The sequence below is a fragment of the Dermacentor albipictus genome, chromosome 1, assembly GCF_038994185.2.
Source record: "Dermacentor albipictus isolate Rhodes 1998 colony chromosome 1, USDA_Dalb.pri_finalv2, whole genome shotgun sequence".
In the NCBI taxonomy this organism is placed as follows: domain Eukaryota; kingdom Metazoa; phylum Arthropoda; class Arachnida; order Ixodida; family Ixodidae; genus Dermacentor; species Dermacentor albipictus.
Window position 1 is genome coordinate 322,555,090 of NC_091821.1, and position 19,407 is coordinate 322,574,496.

The 19,407-nt window shown below is 44.3% G+C and overlaps 2 protein-coding genes across 2 annotated transcripts in view; one reads left to right on the forward strand and one right to left on the reverse strand.

Annotated features, from left to right (window-relative positions):
• The window catches only part of LOC135919423 (activating signal cointegrator 1), a 21,909-nt gene extending 6,937 nt beyond the window's left edge, over window positions 1-14,972 (reverse strand). The window contains exons 1-10 of the mRNA XM_065453246.2: window positions 14,902-14,972; window positions 14,715-14,801; window positions 14,473-14,582; window positions 14,063-14,365; window positions 12,733-12,881; window positions 8,806-8,950; window positions 8,169-8,348; window positions 3,066-3,262; window positions 1,819-1,940; window positions 1,190-1,293 (exon numbers count right to left, since the gene is read on the reverse strand). Coding sequence (XP_065309318.1) covers window positions 1,190-1,293; window positions 1,819-1,940; window positions 3,066-3,262; window positions 8,169-8,348; window positions 8,806-8,950; window positions 12,733-12,881; window positions 14,063-14,365; window positions 14,473-14,582; window positions 14,715-14,724 — 1,320 coding nt within the window. The 5' untranslated portion in view covers window positions 14,725-14,801; window positions 14,902-14,972. The remainder of the gene's footprint in view (window positions 1-1,189; window positions 1,294-1,818; window positions 1,941-3,065; window positions 3,263-8,168; window positions 8,349-8,805; window positions 8,951-12,732; window positions 12,882-14,062; window positions 14,366-14,472; window positions 14,583-14,714; window positions 14,802-14,901) is intronic.
• A 146-nt stretch (window positions 14,973-15,118) lies between these two features.
• Window positions 15,119-18,048, forward strand: LOC135919426 (PCNA-associated factor-like). Its single transcript, XM_065453254.2, has 3 exons — window positions 15,119-15,302; window positions 15,386-15,475; window positions 17,761-18,048. Exons 1-3 carry the CDS (start codon window positions 15,269-15,271, stop codon window positions 17,937-17,939), a joined length of 303 nt encoding a protein of 100 aa, XP_065309326.1. The 5' UTR covers window positions 15,119-15,268; the 3' UTR covers window positions 17,940-18,048.
• The last annotated feature ends 1,359 nt before the right edge of the window (window positions 18,049-19,407 follow it).

A 19,407-nucleotide genomic window follows, 5' to 3' on the forward strand; every position in this document is an offset into this window, starting at 1 on the left:
CACTAAACATCAGGTATTTCTTTTTTTTCTTGACAGCAAAAAAAGACTTGCCAAAGGTTAAAAAAAAAAAAACAGAGTTTATGACGTTTCCAGTCCCCTACAGGTCTCTTGTTCACATTAAAGCGAGACAACTTGGGCCGTGCCATATATACGTAGTAGATGGCACAGCGACCTGGTGTGTATTTCAGGTAGATTTCCATTTGTCTGATTCCAAACGAAGGCGGGATGATAGTGATTTTTTTCGTGTGGATGACAGTCGCAGAATTCCAATCAATGTTATGACCCGTGTTAAGGTGATGTTCAGCTAGCACGTTGGCAGCGGTGTGTCCCTTAGCTACACCATTTTGGTGCCGCTTGATACGTCGTGTGAAGTTGCCTGTTTCTCTGATGTACAATGCGTGGCAGTCTTGACAAGGTATCTTATATATCACTCCAGGGTGATGTCCACGTTCCAATGGGTTTTTCACGCGTACCAGTGGGCTTCTTAATTTGTATGATGGCACGTGTGCGACGTGTATGTCATAATTCTTGAAAATTCTTGCCAGCGTTTCGCTTATGCCGGGAGCATAGGGAATGGGTGCAGTTTTCATACGATGAGTTGGTTTGGGTTCTGGGAGGCTCTGTGGAGCGGCATTTCTGCTGATGTAGAAGTTGGCGAGGGTAGCCATTACCAGCGAGATCATTTTTTACTTTCTTGAATTCCTGCCGTCGTGCGGACTCGTTTGAGGAAAGACGTCTGAGGAAAGGCTGCCTTGCAGCTTTCAAACACTTAGTTTTCTAGCATAATTGTTAGGGCTTCACTTCAAGCAGGAGTTGTGAAAAATGCCAGAGGAGAGATGCAAAAGAACAACATGTAAACTTAGACCTTACTGAACAAGAGCAATTATGTAATTAGCTTTGTTCGCAAATGATATGCATAGGAGGATACCTTAAAGCAGCAGTTAGCAAAAAAGAAGTGAAAGATAACCTCGTGTGTTGGCTGTTTGCCTAAGCCTTCAGTGCATGTTTTTCTGCACTACGCTATGCAGTGCCCCTTATGTTTACAAACATGCAGCTAATCACATATGTTAGCTGTTAGCTGCCGTATCATTGCTGCGTGTACAAATTTATTACCATGCAGTGCTAACAAACACTGCAGGTCATTGGTGCACTAGAAGCTCCTGAAACTTATACAAGATGGAAGAGGCACCTGTTCACGATAGATGTCCTGGGGCAGGCAGTCGACAAGGTTGACACATCCCAAAAGGCAGCTTGTTGGGTACTCATCTGGAAAACTAACAATTTCTCCCGTCTCTGCCATGGAGAGAGAGAAAGAGACAAAAATATTGTAAGTTTATAAAAATCGTAGCATTTAAATTGACGTTTCCCAACAATGTCATTATTCTCTGCTTGAAACAAGCTAGACACTGATTTCATATCTGTTAAAAAAAAAGATCATGGTTTTTAAGCTAAGCTGGCTTCGATGCTTCACTTCACCTTTAATTTACTTAATGATGTGCATCAGCATACTGTGAATCATGTAGGGGATTTAATTAACAGCAGTAGTATGCACCCGTGTTCATGAAATGGGAGGAAGGCCGACATGCTCATTGCTACAAGATATCACACAATGCTAGTATTACTTTCCCCTACAAAGTTTCCCGCTCTCACTGTCACGACATGACCTAGAGCGTTTCCCAGCATTTTGATCAACAGAAGTTGAACAAGGGAAACGTTGGTCAAGGACAACAGGACTGATCATTGTCTGGGCCTTGTTCAGTCGGTTGAGCACTTCAAACCTCCACCATACCAGTATATAATGAAAAACAAGTGCCCTACCTTTGACGATCTTGTGATAGATATCAACCACTTCACTGATGTCCTCCTGGCTGGGCTGCTTGCTGGCTGCATGGATCCACAGACGGCCCCTGTACGTTGTGAACCAAGCACGCCCTTCGTGCCTGCAAACAGGCAGAAAACACAGCTGAGTTGCACATTAATTCAAAGCTCACAAGGACAGCCAACTGTTGAATAAGATATCATCCACAATAAAATCACGACAGATTTACACACACAGTGAGTGCATGCCACTGGTAAGGACAGCCTCATGGCCACTTGTTTAACATGGGGCAGTATAACAAAAAACTATTCCAATCTGTTTTTATTCTAAATCCATTATTTTCCTTCCTTGATAGGTCAGAGTGGCTTGGGCACAGCCCATATGGGTGGAACCCAAGCCTTTTCAACCTATCACGGATGGCTAATGGGAGATTTCGAATAGCTTTACGTTATACCGGCCGTGGTCTGGTATGTGTCGTCGATAAGTGTTGCTCAGATTCACAGAAAATAGTAACCTATCGTTCCTTATTTCTGGGATCGCATAATGCAGGAGATGGTTACATCTATATAGTTACAAGTACTATATGTATTGTTCCATCAGTTTAACAAACTTCTTTGTATTGTGATAGCAATTATATGGATACTTGAAGCATTTCAAGCCACTGGCGTCAGCACTGTTGTCGTGCTATCCTGCTGATGGAGCATGCGCGGCCGAGGAGGAAAAGCAATATGAACATGAAATTATGGCTCGTGCTATCAACGAATCTGCACTCCTTAATGCAAATCTGTGAACACTGATTTGGTGCTGCATGTGCATGTAAAGTTTGTCACAAGTTGTGGTTGATCTCAGATGTGCACTGTTCTTCCCTAATGTGTCCTCACACCATCCGATTATGAGGCATGCCGTAGCAGGGAACTCCAGATTAATTTTGACCATCTGGGGTTCATTAATGTGAATTTAAATAAATACACAAGTGTTTCTACATTTCACCCCTATCGGAATGTGGCTGCAGCTGCCTGGATCAAACCTGCTACCTCAAGCTCAGCAGCGCATTGCCATAGCCACTAGGCTACCTACTGCAGTGGCTGACTGGTTCTTTCAGTAATAAAATAAAGCTGATTTGTCGCACAAAGAATATGTGAAAATAGATAATTTCAGTACAGCTGCACGTCTTCTACAAATCAAATAGATTCCTCGTCACATTCAACACGGTGTAAGATGACTGAGCTAGAGAACAACATCATACTTCTTTATTCCAGCAACTAGCAGACCAGCATATGGTTGTTGCACGGAGAGGGCAAAGCCATCGTCAGACATTTCCATGAGTGCTCGATCCTGAATGCGGGAGCCAAGGACTTGGCCACTGCTTGAGGTGCACACCAGGCTGTTGTCGCCCATCGGACGGCTGCGTTTTGGCGCACGGAGGGCTCCGGTTGGCATATACTGTGCAAAAAAGCAGATGGTTGTGAGTTCGAGAATATTGCAGTAAGACACCCGATGATAGAACATACTAGGAGGACAGACAGCCAACCCTTTCACTGTTGCACAATGCGATTTCGTGAGCAGGACACTGATTAAAACGATCTAACCAGGGAAGAATGGAAAGCAGACCTTGCAACACAACTGCAGTAATCCCTCGTTATAATGAAATCACTTTACTCGAAATATCACTTTATTTCAAATTTCTTTCGGTCCCGGCCCAAATGCATGCATATTAAGACACATTACTCAAAGCGCGTGAAGAGCTTAACCCGCTTCGAGCGAAATGGTAAGCAGAGGCATCGCTGCCGCTCGGTCGCGGCGACCCTTTTGCACATGTAGTGTTAAATTTGTACCGCCGACGAATTAGTCTCATGCAGGCACAGAACAGGCCACAAAAGTACCAAACCCACGACCGATGAGCGCCCAGTAACAGGTACCAAGCGAGTACCGAGTGCTCCCATCTGTTTACTGCAGAGCGAACGGAAGCTGTCAAGTTCCATGGTGCAACACGCCCAAACCGTTAATCTCATTCGCAATCACATAGGTGGCGCCCCCCATGATAGAATCCATATGAAAATAAAGTTTTCCTGATGTTTGCGAGGCCAGAAAAACCGCGGTTTCTTGGATGCCGAAAAGTGGCCTAAAGAAAATGTGCAGTCTTGCGCTGTAGCATTCCATGGGGTGTGCTCGACGAGCAAAGATTTCCTAGGTATACTATGTGGCCTAGATATACCTAGGAAATCTAAGCACCAACTTGGCCAAGAAGAAGTCCTTTTGGAGCAAAGTTTTACCCTAAAGAGCACTTCGAACCCAAAGAGCACTTCTGGTGGTAAAACGTGCCGAAAAGCACAGAAGAAATGTCTCTTTGATTATAAGTGTCATGTTTGACACGAGGAGCCAAGTTAACAAACCAGGAAGACGACTTTGGGGAAGCCGGTCTAGAAATTTGTTTGCTGCTCGCCATAATCGGCCTGCATGACTTGTCGAAAACACGAAAAATCCTAGTGTCGCCAGTAATGAGTCAGGCTATCAACATGGCGGGCCAATGCAAGCTGGTATTTCCCTGGCGATTTTTTCGAGCTGGTCATGCTCGATTTCCGCCATCTGATGTTAGACAAACAGTCTAAATGCGTGGTAGGGTCATTGAATTTTGTTCCTAGATATTTGTCAATGGCACGGGTGCGACAATGCGCGAAGACCAACACTTGTACTGCAGGATTAGAACAGTGTCGTCAACAACGATGCGCTGGAATACTCTCATTTGCAAACTTCACGGCTGCACACCTGGGGAAAAAATTTCCTAGTGATCATGCAAAGCCCCTACTGCAAAACCATTCAGATTTCAGTATTGCGCTGCGTACCCACAATGAGCGGCTAATCGTCTTCTGAGCACAACAAACACAACCTATGACTCAAGCCATGCCATTTGCGGCTCTGTCCAGCATTATACTCTCATAGTCTTCCGTGACCTCTGCAGCCCTGCTATAAAATTAGCCCACTACCTACCCTCCCCATTTGCTCTCCAGACTGCAAGCCGTTTGGATGCCAGTCACTCCTCTCCCTCACCTTTATGCCTCCTTGCTGCCAGTTTCGACATCGCTGCTCCTCCAAATCTGCCCTCTTTTGGCCTCCCCTCCCGAGCACAATATCTTTCGCCAATGGGTGCCGTTCCGCGGTTCCTGCTTCTTGGTCTCCACAACTCCGATCACCTTCCTTCCGCTACATGTGAAGCCAATTCCAAGGCCACCATTGCAACCATCGCTATCACCAGTGTGCACTGACAAAGAAAGTGAGATGCCCTGACGATATTTTGAAGCTTCTGCCTTCTGCATTAACCGTCCTGTTCAGTCACTTTGGTGCCAACGGCGCATGCGTATGAATCTGTGCTGCAGGCCATGTGATTGTGTGTTATTCGGATTGCTTCATTAGGCGTGCCTCGTGTGTTTTTGTGGTCTACAGTGCTAAATGGCTCCGTCAGTATCCGGGCAAAAGCGCCTGACTTTGGAGCAGGAAGTTCTGCTGATAAATGAGGTGGGAAAAAGCGGCAGGCAGAAAACTGACATTGCAAAGGAATTCGGCATACCCCCGTCTACTTTATCAACTGTGTTCAATAACAAGGAAGCTGTGCTGCATGGCTTTGAAAAGAGCTTCTCGGCAAATAGAAAGCAGAACCGTGATTTGAAACACACCGAAGTGGAAGACGCACTTCTACAGTGGCCGAAGAACACCAGGAGTGCAAATTTGCCCATACTATCAGCGGCAAATGAAACATGAAAAGCGGAGACTGTGGCCTGGTGAAGTGAAGGTATAGTGGGCGCTGTCCAGTCATCACCATTGACAGGAATGCATTTGCCGATTTCGCCGCACCGCGCGATCCTCTAATAGCGAAATATTTTCGCCTATGATCTGGTTCTTACATTCGAAAGGTGGAAAATAAAAATAAAAGACAACAGAAGCCAAAGTTTGCAGTTCGCGGCGAGTATCGTTGCACAGTTTGCCGACGCGAACAGCGGTACGCAGTGGAGCAGTTTGCACCATCATCATTACATGTTGTTTGCCGCTTGTTCGCCACATCATTCTTTCAATCGGCAAACTTGTGCAGTGTGGTATCGCTGGCAGCCGCGATGGTGGCCAGCACTGGAGTGCTGAGCACGTTTGGCCGTTTGTTTGCCTCCTAAATGGGCACCACGCGGCCAAATCGGATGTAATTGTCCGTCATTAGTGATGACTGGATGGCGCGCACTATACCTTTACTTATGCTTGAGCCATGCACTCTGCTGTTCATGTTTCATTTGATGCTGATAGTACATGGATCTGCACTTACTGCTAAAGCTCTCATCCTCTAAATGGGCCATAAGGATTTCAAGTGCAGCAACGGCTGGCTTGAGCGGTTCAAGAAACGACACCGCGTGGCCTCAAAGTCGATCGTTGGTGAAAGCGCAGCCACGAACCATGCTACTGTAGACATATGGCGCCAACATTGGCTTCAAGTATGACTAAAAAGCTGCTTGAAAAGTATGAAGACAAAGAGATCTATTACCTAGACGAGGCTGCATTTTTCTACAAGATGCTATAGAATCGCATGTTCACTACCACTGGCGGATCCTCATCCAGAGGAAAATAGAGCAAGGGACGCGTCACGGTGATGTTTAGTGCCAATGCAACAGGCGAGGACAAGTTTCCCTTTTTGATACTGGGGAAGACGGAGAAGCTGCGGTGCTTCCAAAATGCAAATGCAAAATACTTCCAAGGAATGCATGCAGCATCTACAGAACTAATAAGCAAGCATGGATGACTGCTGCTATTTTTGAAGACTATGTGTGCCTTCTGGATAGATGATTCGATGCAAAGAATTGGGCAAGTACTTTTTATAATTGACAACTGTCCGAGCCACAGGAAAATCGACAACCTCAAGGTGATCGCTGTGAAATTTTTGCCTGCAAACACAAACGCGGTACTGCAACCGATGAATCGGGGCATCATAGAGACCACCCGAAAGCTGTACCGCAAGGCTCTTTTGCAGCGCATGCTTACAGTTGTGGGGATGCGAGACTCTCATGCGTCCCCTGATGTGTTGTTTTCCCGCGTGGCTCCCACCTCCTGCGGTCCAGCTTCGCCGCCTGGCCTGCGTGATGCCCGCAGCAGTCAGCCTGGTTGAGGCGCAGCACAGGAGATGGCGGGAGTGTTGCGCTGCTAACGCCGGGCGGGGTTACTTGGGCGCGAAAAGGGAGAAGCGCTTCCTCGTTGGCTGCGGGTCGGCGTACGACGCGGACGTCCCGCGCGTGCACTGATCCATGCTTCTGCGAGATCGTCTCGCGTGGCATCCTTCAATTGCGCCACCGTTTGCGTGACCGTACGCGCGAACGACCAGGCGTTGGGAACCAGCATGGGCAGAACATATTTGCTTGTTATCCGGTCGCGGTGAGTCGAACTTCTAGACATGTCACGCGCCTAACGGCATGTTTTGTGGATAGCAACTCGGCTAGCAGGCATTGACCTATGGAAGGTGCAATAAATGCCCTTGCGATTGTTTGCACTACTGTGTTCTCGTTCCTTTGTCCCAAGAGAATGGGTGAGAGACTCCACACAGTGTATGATGCCAGCAAGAGGTACAAACATTGATTTGCCTGGTGCAATCCATTTGCTGAACTTTTCAAGCAAATAACTTGCACCTTCGAAGGTCACCAACTGCTCTGTGCAAGCCGGCTTTTCCCACGCCATTGTCAGCTACCCTGACGATGACCAGCCTGATGATGACCGGACTTGCAGCAATCTGTATGAGGCTGTTCATAAAATTGCTAGCCAAGAGGTAGAAGGCGACGTGAAGACATTCGCGTTGGCTGATGTTGCTGCTCCCGTGGTTGCCTCAGCGATGGATGCGGATATACTAATTGACACTGTTCGTGGCCCCAATGAGGACAGAGAGCCGGCGGATGAAGAGCCACGTGAAGTGCCAACTATGGTGCAGATTTGGGAGTACCTATACCTGCTGTGAAATAAAGTTGTATGCATGGGCGGCGACCATGGTCTCGTGCAATGTTTGGTCAAATTAAAGCAGGGGTTGCTCGTATCTGGTAAGAACTTGAAACAGCCAAAGCTCCCTGCCTTTCTTACACCTGAATAAAGTTTTGCTTCACTGAATACATTGTATTTTGACATCCTCGCAGTTGTGGCTCAATTAAAGCTCGACTGCTTTACCTTTTCTCGAGTGTTCGCTGATATCGAATTACCGCTTAGAATAATTTTTTTTGTCGTCCCACTGACTTCCGTTATAATGAGGGATTACTGTAGTAAAGATAGTGTAATGGGTCTGGCAAGTTTTAGCAGAGTAAATTTTCACTGCCTTTAATCTCTCAAGTGCACTTACCTCAGGAGGCGGCATATCCAGAGCCGGATCCATAAAATGTGTGGATTCCACTTCTTTACACACACGGTCGTTGACATTTGCTTCGGCCATAGGTGCTACGAGTGATTGCAACAAGCTCTGGATGCTGGGATGCTGTGCTTCCTCCTTCACCACTTGGCGCCCAGCAAAATCTAACGTCACCTGAAACAAATGAAATTCAGATTTATTAAGATGTCTTATTAAGATGTCCCATTATTAAGATGTCTTTGCATTCTCTTAATGGCATCGTCTGGTGGTTGTATGTCTGGAGTAGTAAAGAAAAAATTACGGTGTCGAATGTGCCATAAGAAAACATGGGCTAAGAGGATTGCCGTAGTGGACGGCTCCGGATTAATTTCAACCACCTGGAGCTCTTTAACATGCATCTAATATAAGTACACGAGTGTTTTTGCATTTCACCCCCAACAAAATGTGGCTGACAGAGCAGAGAATTGCTTAACCCACAACCTCATAAGCAGAATACCATGGACACTAAGCCACCACAGCAGGAATTTAATGACATTAATAGCATATTTTACAATGTCAGGTAGACACAACAGAAAGCCAGAGGCCAGTGCAGCTCATACTGCCACAACTCTTGAGTGAAAGGTTAATGAACCTTCTGTTGGCGTCTTGAAGCATGCTGCTCTGCGTACAGCTCCCGTTCTTTCTTACGAATCATTTCTCGTTGCTCAAGTGTAAGCCATTTGTTGTCAGAGGAGTAGTAGTCAGCATTGTCATCTATGACTCGAGTACGACGTTCCCTGCAAGAATAGTTACCACAATTGTGAGAATAAGAAAATGTAACAAAGAGGTTAAGAGCTTGAACATGCATTATGCATGCAAAAGCATGCATAATGACTAAAAACATGAACATTAGTTTTTCAGTAAAACTGACTGACGCTGTCACGCTGCCACAATGAAATGAAACGTGAACAAAAGAGTGTGTGGCTTTCAGTACATGCTGCGCCATCCAACCACGCCCACAGCTTCACTTCCTGCTCTCATCTTCTCAACTGTCACTTAACTGAACAGCATTTCAACATCATGCCAGTGGAGCACTGCAAGCCTCTGCTTTTCTACAATGCCTCTTAGTCGATGCGAGTGGGCAGAGATATTTTTCAGCCTCTTGCGCAAGACAGCACGTCCACAGACAAGCATTGAAGGAAAGCAGAGGCCTGTATCACTTCAACGGTATGATATCAGAATACTAATAAGCTGAACAAGGGTAGATAAGAGGAGAGCAAGACATGAAGTCGCAAGCCCTTTAGCTTAATTGCACATGTGCAACGGTTTTTTATGAGCAATGTTACACAGTACAGCATTTACCAAAATCCACGCACTAGGCTGTTCACATTTCATTGTGTCGTGACAATCCAAGGAGTTTTTAGAAAATCGCCCAAAGACATTTTCACTGAAGATCACAAATTATTTTTCTAGGATTCTGCTTGCAACTTCGATTTAAAGAAGCTTTTGCACATCACATTTGCTACCTCCACGAGGAATCAAGCCATGTTTCCTTGATTAGCTTTTCGGAAAAAACAGTTTCTTTCCACACAATGCTACTGAAGGGTGCTGATGCACGCATTATGCGAGCATGCAGCCTTTTCTGGCTCTGTAATTTCTAGCATTAGACAATCCCCATGCATGCTAAGGACTTATAACAAAAGAGAGCAACTACGCTTGCATTTCACATGCAGTTGCGGTTTCTCATCTGGCCATGTTCCGTACCAACACAATGCAGAGTGGCCACTGCCATATCAACAACTTTAGAGGACGTGCTCACAGATGCAAAGGATGCATAGTTAAACACTTGAATGCTCTCCTGTTAAAAGAATGCATGGCTCTGAGCACTCACCATTTTGAGAAATTACTGAGACAGAACCAATAGAGTTTCACTACGCCACTAATGCCACTAAGCCTGTGGGTACTGGGCTAAAGGGCAACTATTTCCTAACTGTACCATGACAAAGTTGCTTCTTGAGATCAAAAGGCCGGGAGGTGAGAACAAAGAGATACTGCAATAGGAGTGGTGTTGAGGGGATTACCCCTTAACTTCCCCCTTAAGTTCACTAGAAATATACAGAATTAAAGTAAAATTAAATTGAGGAGTTCTATGTGTCAAAACCATGGTATGAGTATGAGGCATGTCATAGTGGGGGTATTCAAATTGATTTTGAGCACCTGGGATTCCTAAACATGCATCTAAATTTATGAGAGGTGTGTGAATAGTGATTTTAGAGACCTAATCAAATATGAATCGAATACTGCCAGAAGTGAATCAAATATTGAACAGTTTTCAAATAGGTTTCAAATAATGAACAGCCGTTATCACAATGAAAATAATGTTTACATCCTAGTATTCTTAAAGTTAGCAAGTTAGTGAAGAAACAAGTAGTTTCTTCGCATGCACAGAGCTCTTCAGAGAGTGCAAGTGATCGCTGTATATATAGTCTGCAGAGTATGGCTACCTAAGAGATGTACCCTTCTCCACTAAAGTTCTCATGTTTTATGTCTATACTATACCTGCGAGGGTTAAAATTAAGCATACCTTTGCTCCAATCTTATGTTTCATCGGGCACATTTGACATATTGAAATATTCAAAAAATATAAGAAAAATATTAAATAATTAAATAAATTTATGGTGTTTTACGTGCCAAAACCACTTTCTGATTATGAGGCATGCCGTAGTGGGGGACTCAGAAAATATGGACCACCTGGGATTTTTCAACGTGCACCTAAATCTAAGTACACAGGTGTTTTCGCATTTTGCCTCCACAGAAAAATATTCACATTTATGAATAGCGAATATTCGATTCAAAGACCGGGTCGAATAGTGTACGTCCTATTTGATTCGTTTTTCAAAAGTTTCGAATATTCGAACACGCCTAAAATTTAAGTATGCAAACATCTGCATATTAACCCCCATTAAAATGCAGCTGCTGTGGCCAGAATTGAACTCACGGCCTTGAGCTCAGTAATGCAACGCCATAGCTACTAAGCTATAGTGACGCACAACAAATATACCCAATGGCACTGCTTTTGGCATTTCCTTCAATGTGGCCTTGATACCAAGTTAGTGGGAGAAAATGGCAAGGACTACTGTCATAACGGTGCCGAATGTGACGAAACCAGTCTGCCGAGCAATGCTTGTATCAGCCAGTGACTCTGTGATAGCCTTGATTATGAAGTACCGTGTTTTATGCACGAATGATAATAGCTTCTTCACTGATACCCTTGTATATTTATGCTACTGCAAATGGTAGTTCACTATGGGTGATCACTGCACCCTGAAGATGAATATGTTTCGTCAGTGTGTCTAGAGTGTGTCAGTGTGTCTTATTGCTCAGCATACTCTATGAGACCAACCTTCAGGTAGAACAGCAATGAGGCAACACAGTAAAATAAATGCTGCGCTTACAGGCATTACAGTTAGAACACCAGTGTCATGGCACTCCCGAGTCCCATGTGTGAGGGCTTTGCTACCTGTTCAAATGTAGTTTACTTTGTACAACCTCATCTGAAATGTGGCGCATCGTGAAAATACAATGTAGCTGGATGAAAAAAATTACTACAGTTGACTCCCGATAATTTTCTCTCAGTTAATTATACTTTTCACTTATTTCAAGCACACTGAGAATTCCCGACGAAAAACCATACATTACTATGGAAGGAAAAATAACTCAGTTTGAGCGCAATAGCATGTCACAGGCTCATGCGAAAGCACCCGAAATGAATGTTAAAGCACTGGCGCTCTTTCATGCATGCAGCAGCTACTGAAAACTTGAAAATAAAAGAATTTCAAAGACAGTGCTACTGGTTCCCTAGGTGACGACAGCAACCTGTCCTGCAGTGCTGATTACTACTTGCTCTGTGCACTGGGAGGTCTCTTTTGAAGATTTTGTCAGTGTGGTTAGTCTATGCATCATCGACCGACAAAAACGTGCACAGTTATTGTAACACTGTATTGAAGTATTGTCTGCCACTATCGACAGAATACTTCAAGTAATAACATTTAAAAAAATCCGTTGATTAATTTGATCTCTTGGATAATTTAACCAAAACTTGCGGTCCCACTGGGGTCGACTATATTCTCTAACAAGCAGTGCTGCTGGGTGGAAATCTTAAAAATCAAAGAACCAGCACATATTTACCTTAACCATATAAATAGTTCATTCAAAGCAAACTTCATCTGAGAAATCTGGATAGGCACAAGCTTTTCTCCATCCTTCCTGGTTGTCCCATGTCATATGTTTTTGTTTGCCCATTGCCAGGTGTAAATACACAACTAAGCTTGCTGTGTTTTCCTGGCATGAACACCGTGGAACAAGCCTTGCGAGTTGCAAGTTTTGCAAGTTGTGCCTACCATTATTTTGGAGAAGGTGAGTACTGAAACATGACCACAAGCACGATACTGTACTCAGCGTGCTATATTATGATAGCACACAAATAGTTGGTAGAAAGGGGTTTTGCTTTGGCAGTGCATGCACAAATGACATGCAGTACACATTGCTCTCATAAAAACTGAAATGAGCAGTAACTCACGAGGTGCGATCGTATTCGAGAAGTCGATTCTTATGCTCAATCGCCTTGGCAAGATTTTCATCAACAGTCTGGTTCATGAGCTTGTTCCTAAGTTGGTGGCTCTTCTTAGAATCATGAGACAGGATCTCCTTTTCTTCATTCGTGCACACCTGCCAAAGGAATGCATGGATTTAGAAAATGCAGAGGCCTATTGCAAGTTCCAGATGCAATGCTTCATGTTGCATGGCTGTGAAGTGCTTTGCAAAAGATTACAATGGCCACAGATGGCCTCTTACAGAGGTTGTAGATCCTGCTCCTCACAGTGAGTCTCCTCCTACAAAAACAACTTTCGCACTTCCCCACATTAAGACAAAGGCTCGTCTGATAAGATGTTTTGTCAATCAATATGACACTTTTAATGTTGAGCAAGGTTCTCTGTGGCTCTTTTGCTACAAAGAGTGCCTGATCGGCTTGTACTGGGAGGAACATCGATTTAAATAAGTAAGTCTTGTAATATATATATATATATATATATATATATATATATATATATATATATATATATATATATATATATATATATATATATATATACACACACATTCTTTTTTCTTGAAACATGGACGCTTAAAAATTAATCAACTATACGAACTTGAGCTCGCTATATACATACGAGGAGAACTCGAGAAAAATTCACAAATTTTTTATCAAAACTACCTCTCAAGTTACACCCAATACAATTTCAGACATGACCATATTACAGTTCCATTTTGCAGGACCAACTACGGTAGAAAACAACTAGCATACTTAGTCCCATCCTTCGTAAATGCACATCCTAACATGATGACTATCGCGCAAAACTTCAGATCATTAAACTGCTTTAAAAGCGCTATGAAATAATATTTGCTTTCCCTTTCCGATTGACATAGTGCTAATTGGTTTCTTGTGTGTTTTATGTATAATTATTTTAAGTCGGTTTCATATTGTGCTTGTAATATTTTTTCGTATTCATATTACTCTGTTGGACCGAAACTGTTTCTGCTTAGAAAGTTGTACAATGATTCTTGTATTTAACGTATCTATGTTTGTAATGTATGCTATGTATGTGTGATCCGTGCTATTGACATGTGTATTATACTATATTTTGTGATATCCTACCTTACCGTTGAGCAATGTATGGGTGACAGGGCCTCAGTCAGGCAGACAATGTTCTGCCTTTAGCCTTGTCATCCAAGACCTTCACTGTGTCTAAATCAATGCTGAATAAAAATAAATAAATAAATGAATTAATGAACGAAAAAATAAAAAAATGAATAAATTAATAAAGAGGGATGGTCTTTTGAAGACTCACCAAATTGCCGCAGGTGAAGCATGGGCCCGACCCCTCCTGTCGGCAGACGATGCGGCCGCAGCGGAGACAGTTGTTGATGAGCGCGTGGCGGTGGGCCTGACATTCGCACGGATGTCGGCCGGGCAGCAACACGACGTCACGCGCCCGTCCTTCCCGGCTGTACAAGTTGACGAAACGCTGCTTTCGACGCGACGCGTTCTGCGTCATAGCGATGTTCGACCGCTCCTCATCAGGAACTGCCTGTTCCGATACCTGGCTGCTGTTCAAGCTCGACTCCAGCTGCTCCAGAGTGTCTTGCGCTGGCTGCGATGCGAATACACGAATAAGCTTCGATAAACGCTGGAAGTCATGGTATACGGACATTTACAACGAATTCACATGCACGTGTGTTCGTAAAACTACTCGCTTGCCTCCAGTTTTGAACTGGAGCCCTTCTTTTTCGAAGACTTTGACTTTTGTGGCTGCACATAATCTTGTAGTTCTGCTTTCTTGTACACTGTCATGGGAGCAGAGTCACCATCTGCGGAAGAAATGAATGCATTAATGGACAAAGTTGCGCTGTAATGAAGTCTTTAAAACTACGACTGAGGTGCTGAAACGGCATAAAAATTGCAACAGTGATTTTCATGCGGGCTAACATCACGCTCCTTACCACGACTCATGGCAGGGCAGTTAGATTTGTTCGATGGTTTCGGCTTTCAGACGCTGCTATAAGTACCCGCCTGTAGCTCTCGTTTCACTGCCAGAAAAGTAAAGTAACAGAACTTGAAACGCACAGAATTGTTTACAAACGCTGACCTAGCCGTAGAACAAACAGAATCGGGCAAATAAACCTTTACTTTTAGCAACCCACGCAGCCACAAAGCGCTTGCAAATGGTAGCAGACATCTTTCTCAGTTCTGCAGTAAATTAAAATAATTCTTTATAGGTATTAGTAACGCGTTCGAATAAGTAAAACAAACTATAAAAAATTAACTACTAATACTTACACTTTTTTGTTTACAATACAAGTTAAAAAAAAACATATGCAGAACGGTTGTACATCAAAACGCGCGCAAAATTTCGCGCCACTTTGGGCCCAGTGCGAGTGATCAGGGTACGGATAGTTGTGCTATTCAGCGTTGAGCGCTTTACTGTGCCGACCATTTCGAGGGAGGCCTTGTGCCACTCATAGGCATTACTTTGCGTCAAGGCGACGCAGTAGCCATGGTGCGAACGAAGGCGGACGGTGCCAGCCGAGGTAAGTATGCGCGAGCTGTGGTTACTCTTGAGTTCGCAGAAAAGGCGGTTCTCGCACAACATCGTGTCATGTCTCTTCCGCAGTTGTTGGTGCAAAGTCTTTCAGGAAAACTGTGAGCAGTCCCGCAGGTGCCTCCAGTTCCAGCTCACCGACTTCTCGAAAGACCAAAGGAGGTATGTGGTCTGATATGCGGCGGAAAAGCTCGCGGCATTGTGTAGCAGTGTAATGCTTCGTTAATATCTGCACAGTGATGGCGCGAGTACGAGAGAAATCGCATGACATTTAAGCGCTGTCATGTTTTGTTCTCGTGTAGAGGTTTTAAGTGTTAACTGTCGGTAGCACGAGCATTAATGTAAGAATACGAGTTTGCGCGCCTTCCGTTCTCGTGGCGCGGTTTCTGCCGGTGGTCCGTCACATCCACCGGCCGTGGTAATCGAAACCAGATCCGAGTTATGAAATACTTTTCCTTCGATTCTATTCGTTTCTTATCATTCTTGACAGAGTGTGGCCGATAGCAGAGACTTGGCGTCGTGCCAATTAGCGATGCAGTGCTTAAGGAACGGAAAATGCACGCTGGTAAGACAATGCAGCCCCGGCTCACCGGTCGATATTACCTTCATTTCAGCAGGTTACGCGGCACTTTTTGCCCCTCTCCAACGGATGACTGCTTACGAATGTTTTCATCTCATTTAGTTTATTAGCATTCTAAGCCCTTTCCGGCGTTTGCCTGCCTCCGACCGTTTTCCCGCCAACTTGGGTCACCTAGGGTCGCGTCATTCACCCCTTTTCGCGGCGATCCTGTGGGCGCTGCCATGTTTGATCACGTGGCCACGCGTCAATTGCTTGCCTTAACTGCCTCCATGTTTACAGTAGGCGTCCGACACCGGTGCGGCATAACAAACCTGTTTCGGGATATCGTAACCGATGACCGGGTGAATGACACACGAAGCTTTGGCCAAGCTTCAGAGAAGATGCAAAAGCGCTTTTGCAGCTGATTAGGCTATGTCCAATCGGGGGAGCAGTGCATATGGTGCTTGTTCTAAAAGCGGGCTAAATATGCATTCCAAGCTGTCCAGATTTTCTACGTACCAATTGAATCGGGATTAGTGTTTTGCTCTTCATTCATTAGTTGCTAAATATTTTGAAGCAGCAGCTTGTCACGTTTCTGATTCTGTAAGTTTCCTCGGTGCTGTTGCTACACGATTATTTCCACCTAATCGCTCGCGGGTGTGCTCAGTTCCGGTAGATTTGTTCTTGCTGCACATAAGCTTTGAAACGTAGCTGTTTTGTGTGTTGCAATACCTTCTAGCAAAGATGTATTATCGCTAGCAACTCGCTTACTCTTGTGGACCGTCGCGAAACATTCTGCTTTGACCACTCGTGTGCTGTCGGTGTAGCCAGTCATTTATTGTGTGTATATGGTGCACATATTCACGTGCACGCCCATTCTCATTGACACGTTGGTGATACAGTGGGCGCAAGTCTCTGTACCAGTAGGGGTGGCTGTGTTTTGATCCTGCGCGCGAAACTTACTATGACGGGACGTGGGGCTACTCCTTCTGTCATTGTTAAACACTGTTGCCAACGTCTTAAGGCTGAAGCACTTTCTTTAAAGGTTAGCGATACAACACTGGCAGATGAGCAATATTTTGTATCCTTGAGGAAAGTGCCAGTAACACGCACGGACAGTTGCAGCAGCGGTCCGTGAACTTGGCAACACAGATACATTACGTCCCTTAATATGCCAGTCACTATTTTTTCAACCAGCAAGATTGAAGCACGGTGCATTTGCAAAAACTCGTTTGCATTTCCGACAGCTGCCGATCGCACAGAAGCAAGGTGGAGACGGTAGTGGTTTCATATTCGTGAGCTGTTGCGAAGCTACTGCAGCGTGCTGACGAAATCAGTCTCAGACAAATTGCGGCCTTTGTGGTGGTGTGAACGACACAGGTATTTCAGTTGTAAGCACCAGCGCCAGGCTGCATATAAGAAACAGCCTGCTTGTGCAATCTGTTGCACAGTGCAGCCACATTAAAAATACTGGGTAATAGTGCCGTTGTACCACTCCGTAGTATAGGCAGTGTCCTGCATAAAATTTTCTAGCTGAAAATGGTTCAGCGACTTGTGCATTACGTGCCGTTTGTCACATTTGAAAAAAGCTTGTTTGCTTGGAATCTGCACTAAAGTGGGCTTTTGGTAATCAGTGTACACAATGGCAGTTTAAAATTCTGTTCAGCCATTATTGAACAGCATTTTGCTCATGCTTCACAATTTTAACAACCTCAACCCCTTATGACAATGTACTCATGTTAAAGCTCTCAAGCTAGAACCTCAGCACTGGACAAAGTACATCTGCCCGAAAAGGCTGCTGTTCACATTGAAATACACCACCTTTCTTGTTCACGCAAGTACATACAGCAATGCATTCACAACCACAAATTTTTTTTCCACATTTCAGATAAGTACGGCGGTGGCAATGCTTACTGCCCACGGCCAACCCCACCCTGGCAGAAAGAAATTTCAGGATTCCTCGTGAAGACAAGTGCCTCTGAAGATGATAATCGAGAGCAGCCATCTGAAACGGCGACTAGTTCCGATACATTTGACAGCAGTGCAAGCGGCAGCTCATCTTCGTAGTTGCTGCTGCCTCTCCTGTTCTTAGACTATCATGCTGCAAGTCATATCACCTATTTGCTGTATATATATGCGAAGAATTGTGAATAAAGAACGCTTCAGACATCCGCAACATTCTGCATGCTTTCAGTTTATTCTCTCACCACTCACACAAAGCAGAAACGGTCTGGAGTGACTGAAGTTCACTGAACTATCCTCGTAAGAGAAGGATGGGAGGAGGGAATGGATTTTACTTAAAATTTATGAAATAAAAAATTGTTCAGTATGCAAAAGAAACAAGATCCAGCTTTCTGCCACACACTGATTATCACAACAGCTTGCATTTGTGTGTATGTATACAAAGTTCAGCTTCAATACAAGGCTATCTGTGTAGCATAATTGATGCAGACCATAAGAAGGGGTTTCAGAAAAACTTTTTTTGATCTGGCTTCCATCTCCCATGAACTTCTCATGCCCAAGCAAACTTTCCCTTCCATTACATCTTTGGCTTGCCACACAGACTATAACGAGCACTACAACCAGCGAGGGAAAAGACAGCAGCAGCACTGCCCAAGGCAATGCTCCTCGGAGAAAAATGCTTTGAAACCACCACACACTTCACTTCAGGGGACAGAAAGTGTGTTGTGTGTGCACCACAATCTCGTCCACTGAACACTTTATCCCGCTTTTATTGAACGAGGGAATATGTTTGTGGTGAACACAATATGTTCTACTAAAGCCAGGCACTTTTTATTGTGCAATCTTTAGTCTTATTGATAACATTCAGCAAAAGTGTAGTAAACAAAACAGTTGGCTGGATAGCTTCCCAAACGTCTACAGCTTTCAGATATCGTGTCATTAAAATCAAGGCATAAGCATGCTGAAACAGCAGAGTCTGTGCTATCTAAAGAAACAATTTCACTAACAGTTGCCAACAGAAGCTGGCTGCCTATTTTTTTTTTTTTTTTTTACAAGGACTCGCTAAGTCACACCCATCTACCTTTTGCCATAACTTGCCGAATGCCCTGCATCATCTTGTCTTTTCTGTAGAGGGACAATATGCTATTGCGGCTGTCTGAGCTCGAAGTATCACATCTGCCTATATAATAGTCATCGATCGGACTCATTTAATAATGTCCAAAGGGAAAGGAAATAGTGTCATGGTAGGGCCCATCCCATGCCCCAAAAACAACAGCAGAAAGAGCAAGTCCATACGCTTTGTAACTCTGGGCAGCTTGTGTGGCTGCCTGAGTGACGCACTGTGGGACCACGCATGCAATGCAATGAAACAATTGGAGACAAAATAAAGAAATCCACCGGTATTGCATTGTTCCAAGCTACAACTATTTAAAGAAATACCATGCAACCAAGACCAGACATGGGAAAAAAGAAAGGTGATGGGAAAGGAACAAACAGAACAAAAGTGTTCAGAAATTTAAAAGCATTTAAAGCACAGCACAATTTGTCAAACTAGGAGCACTGCAAGACAGAC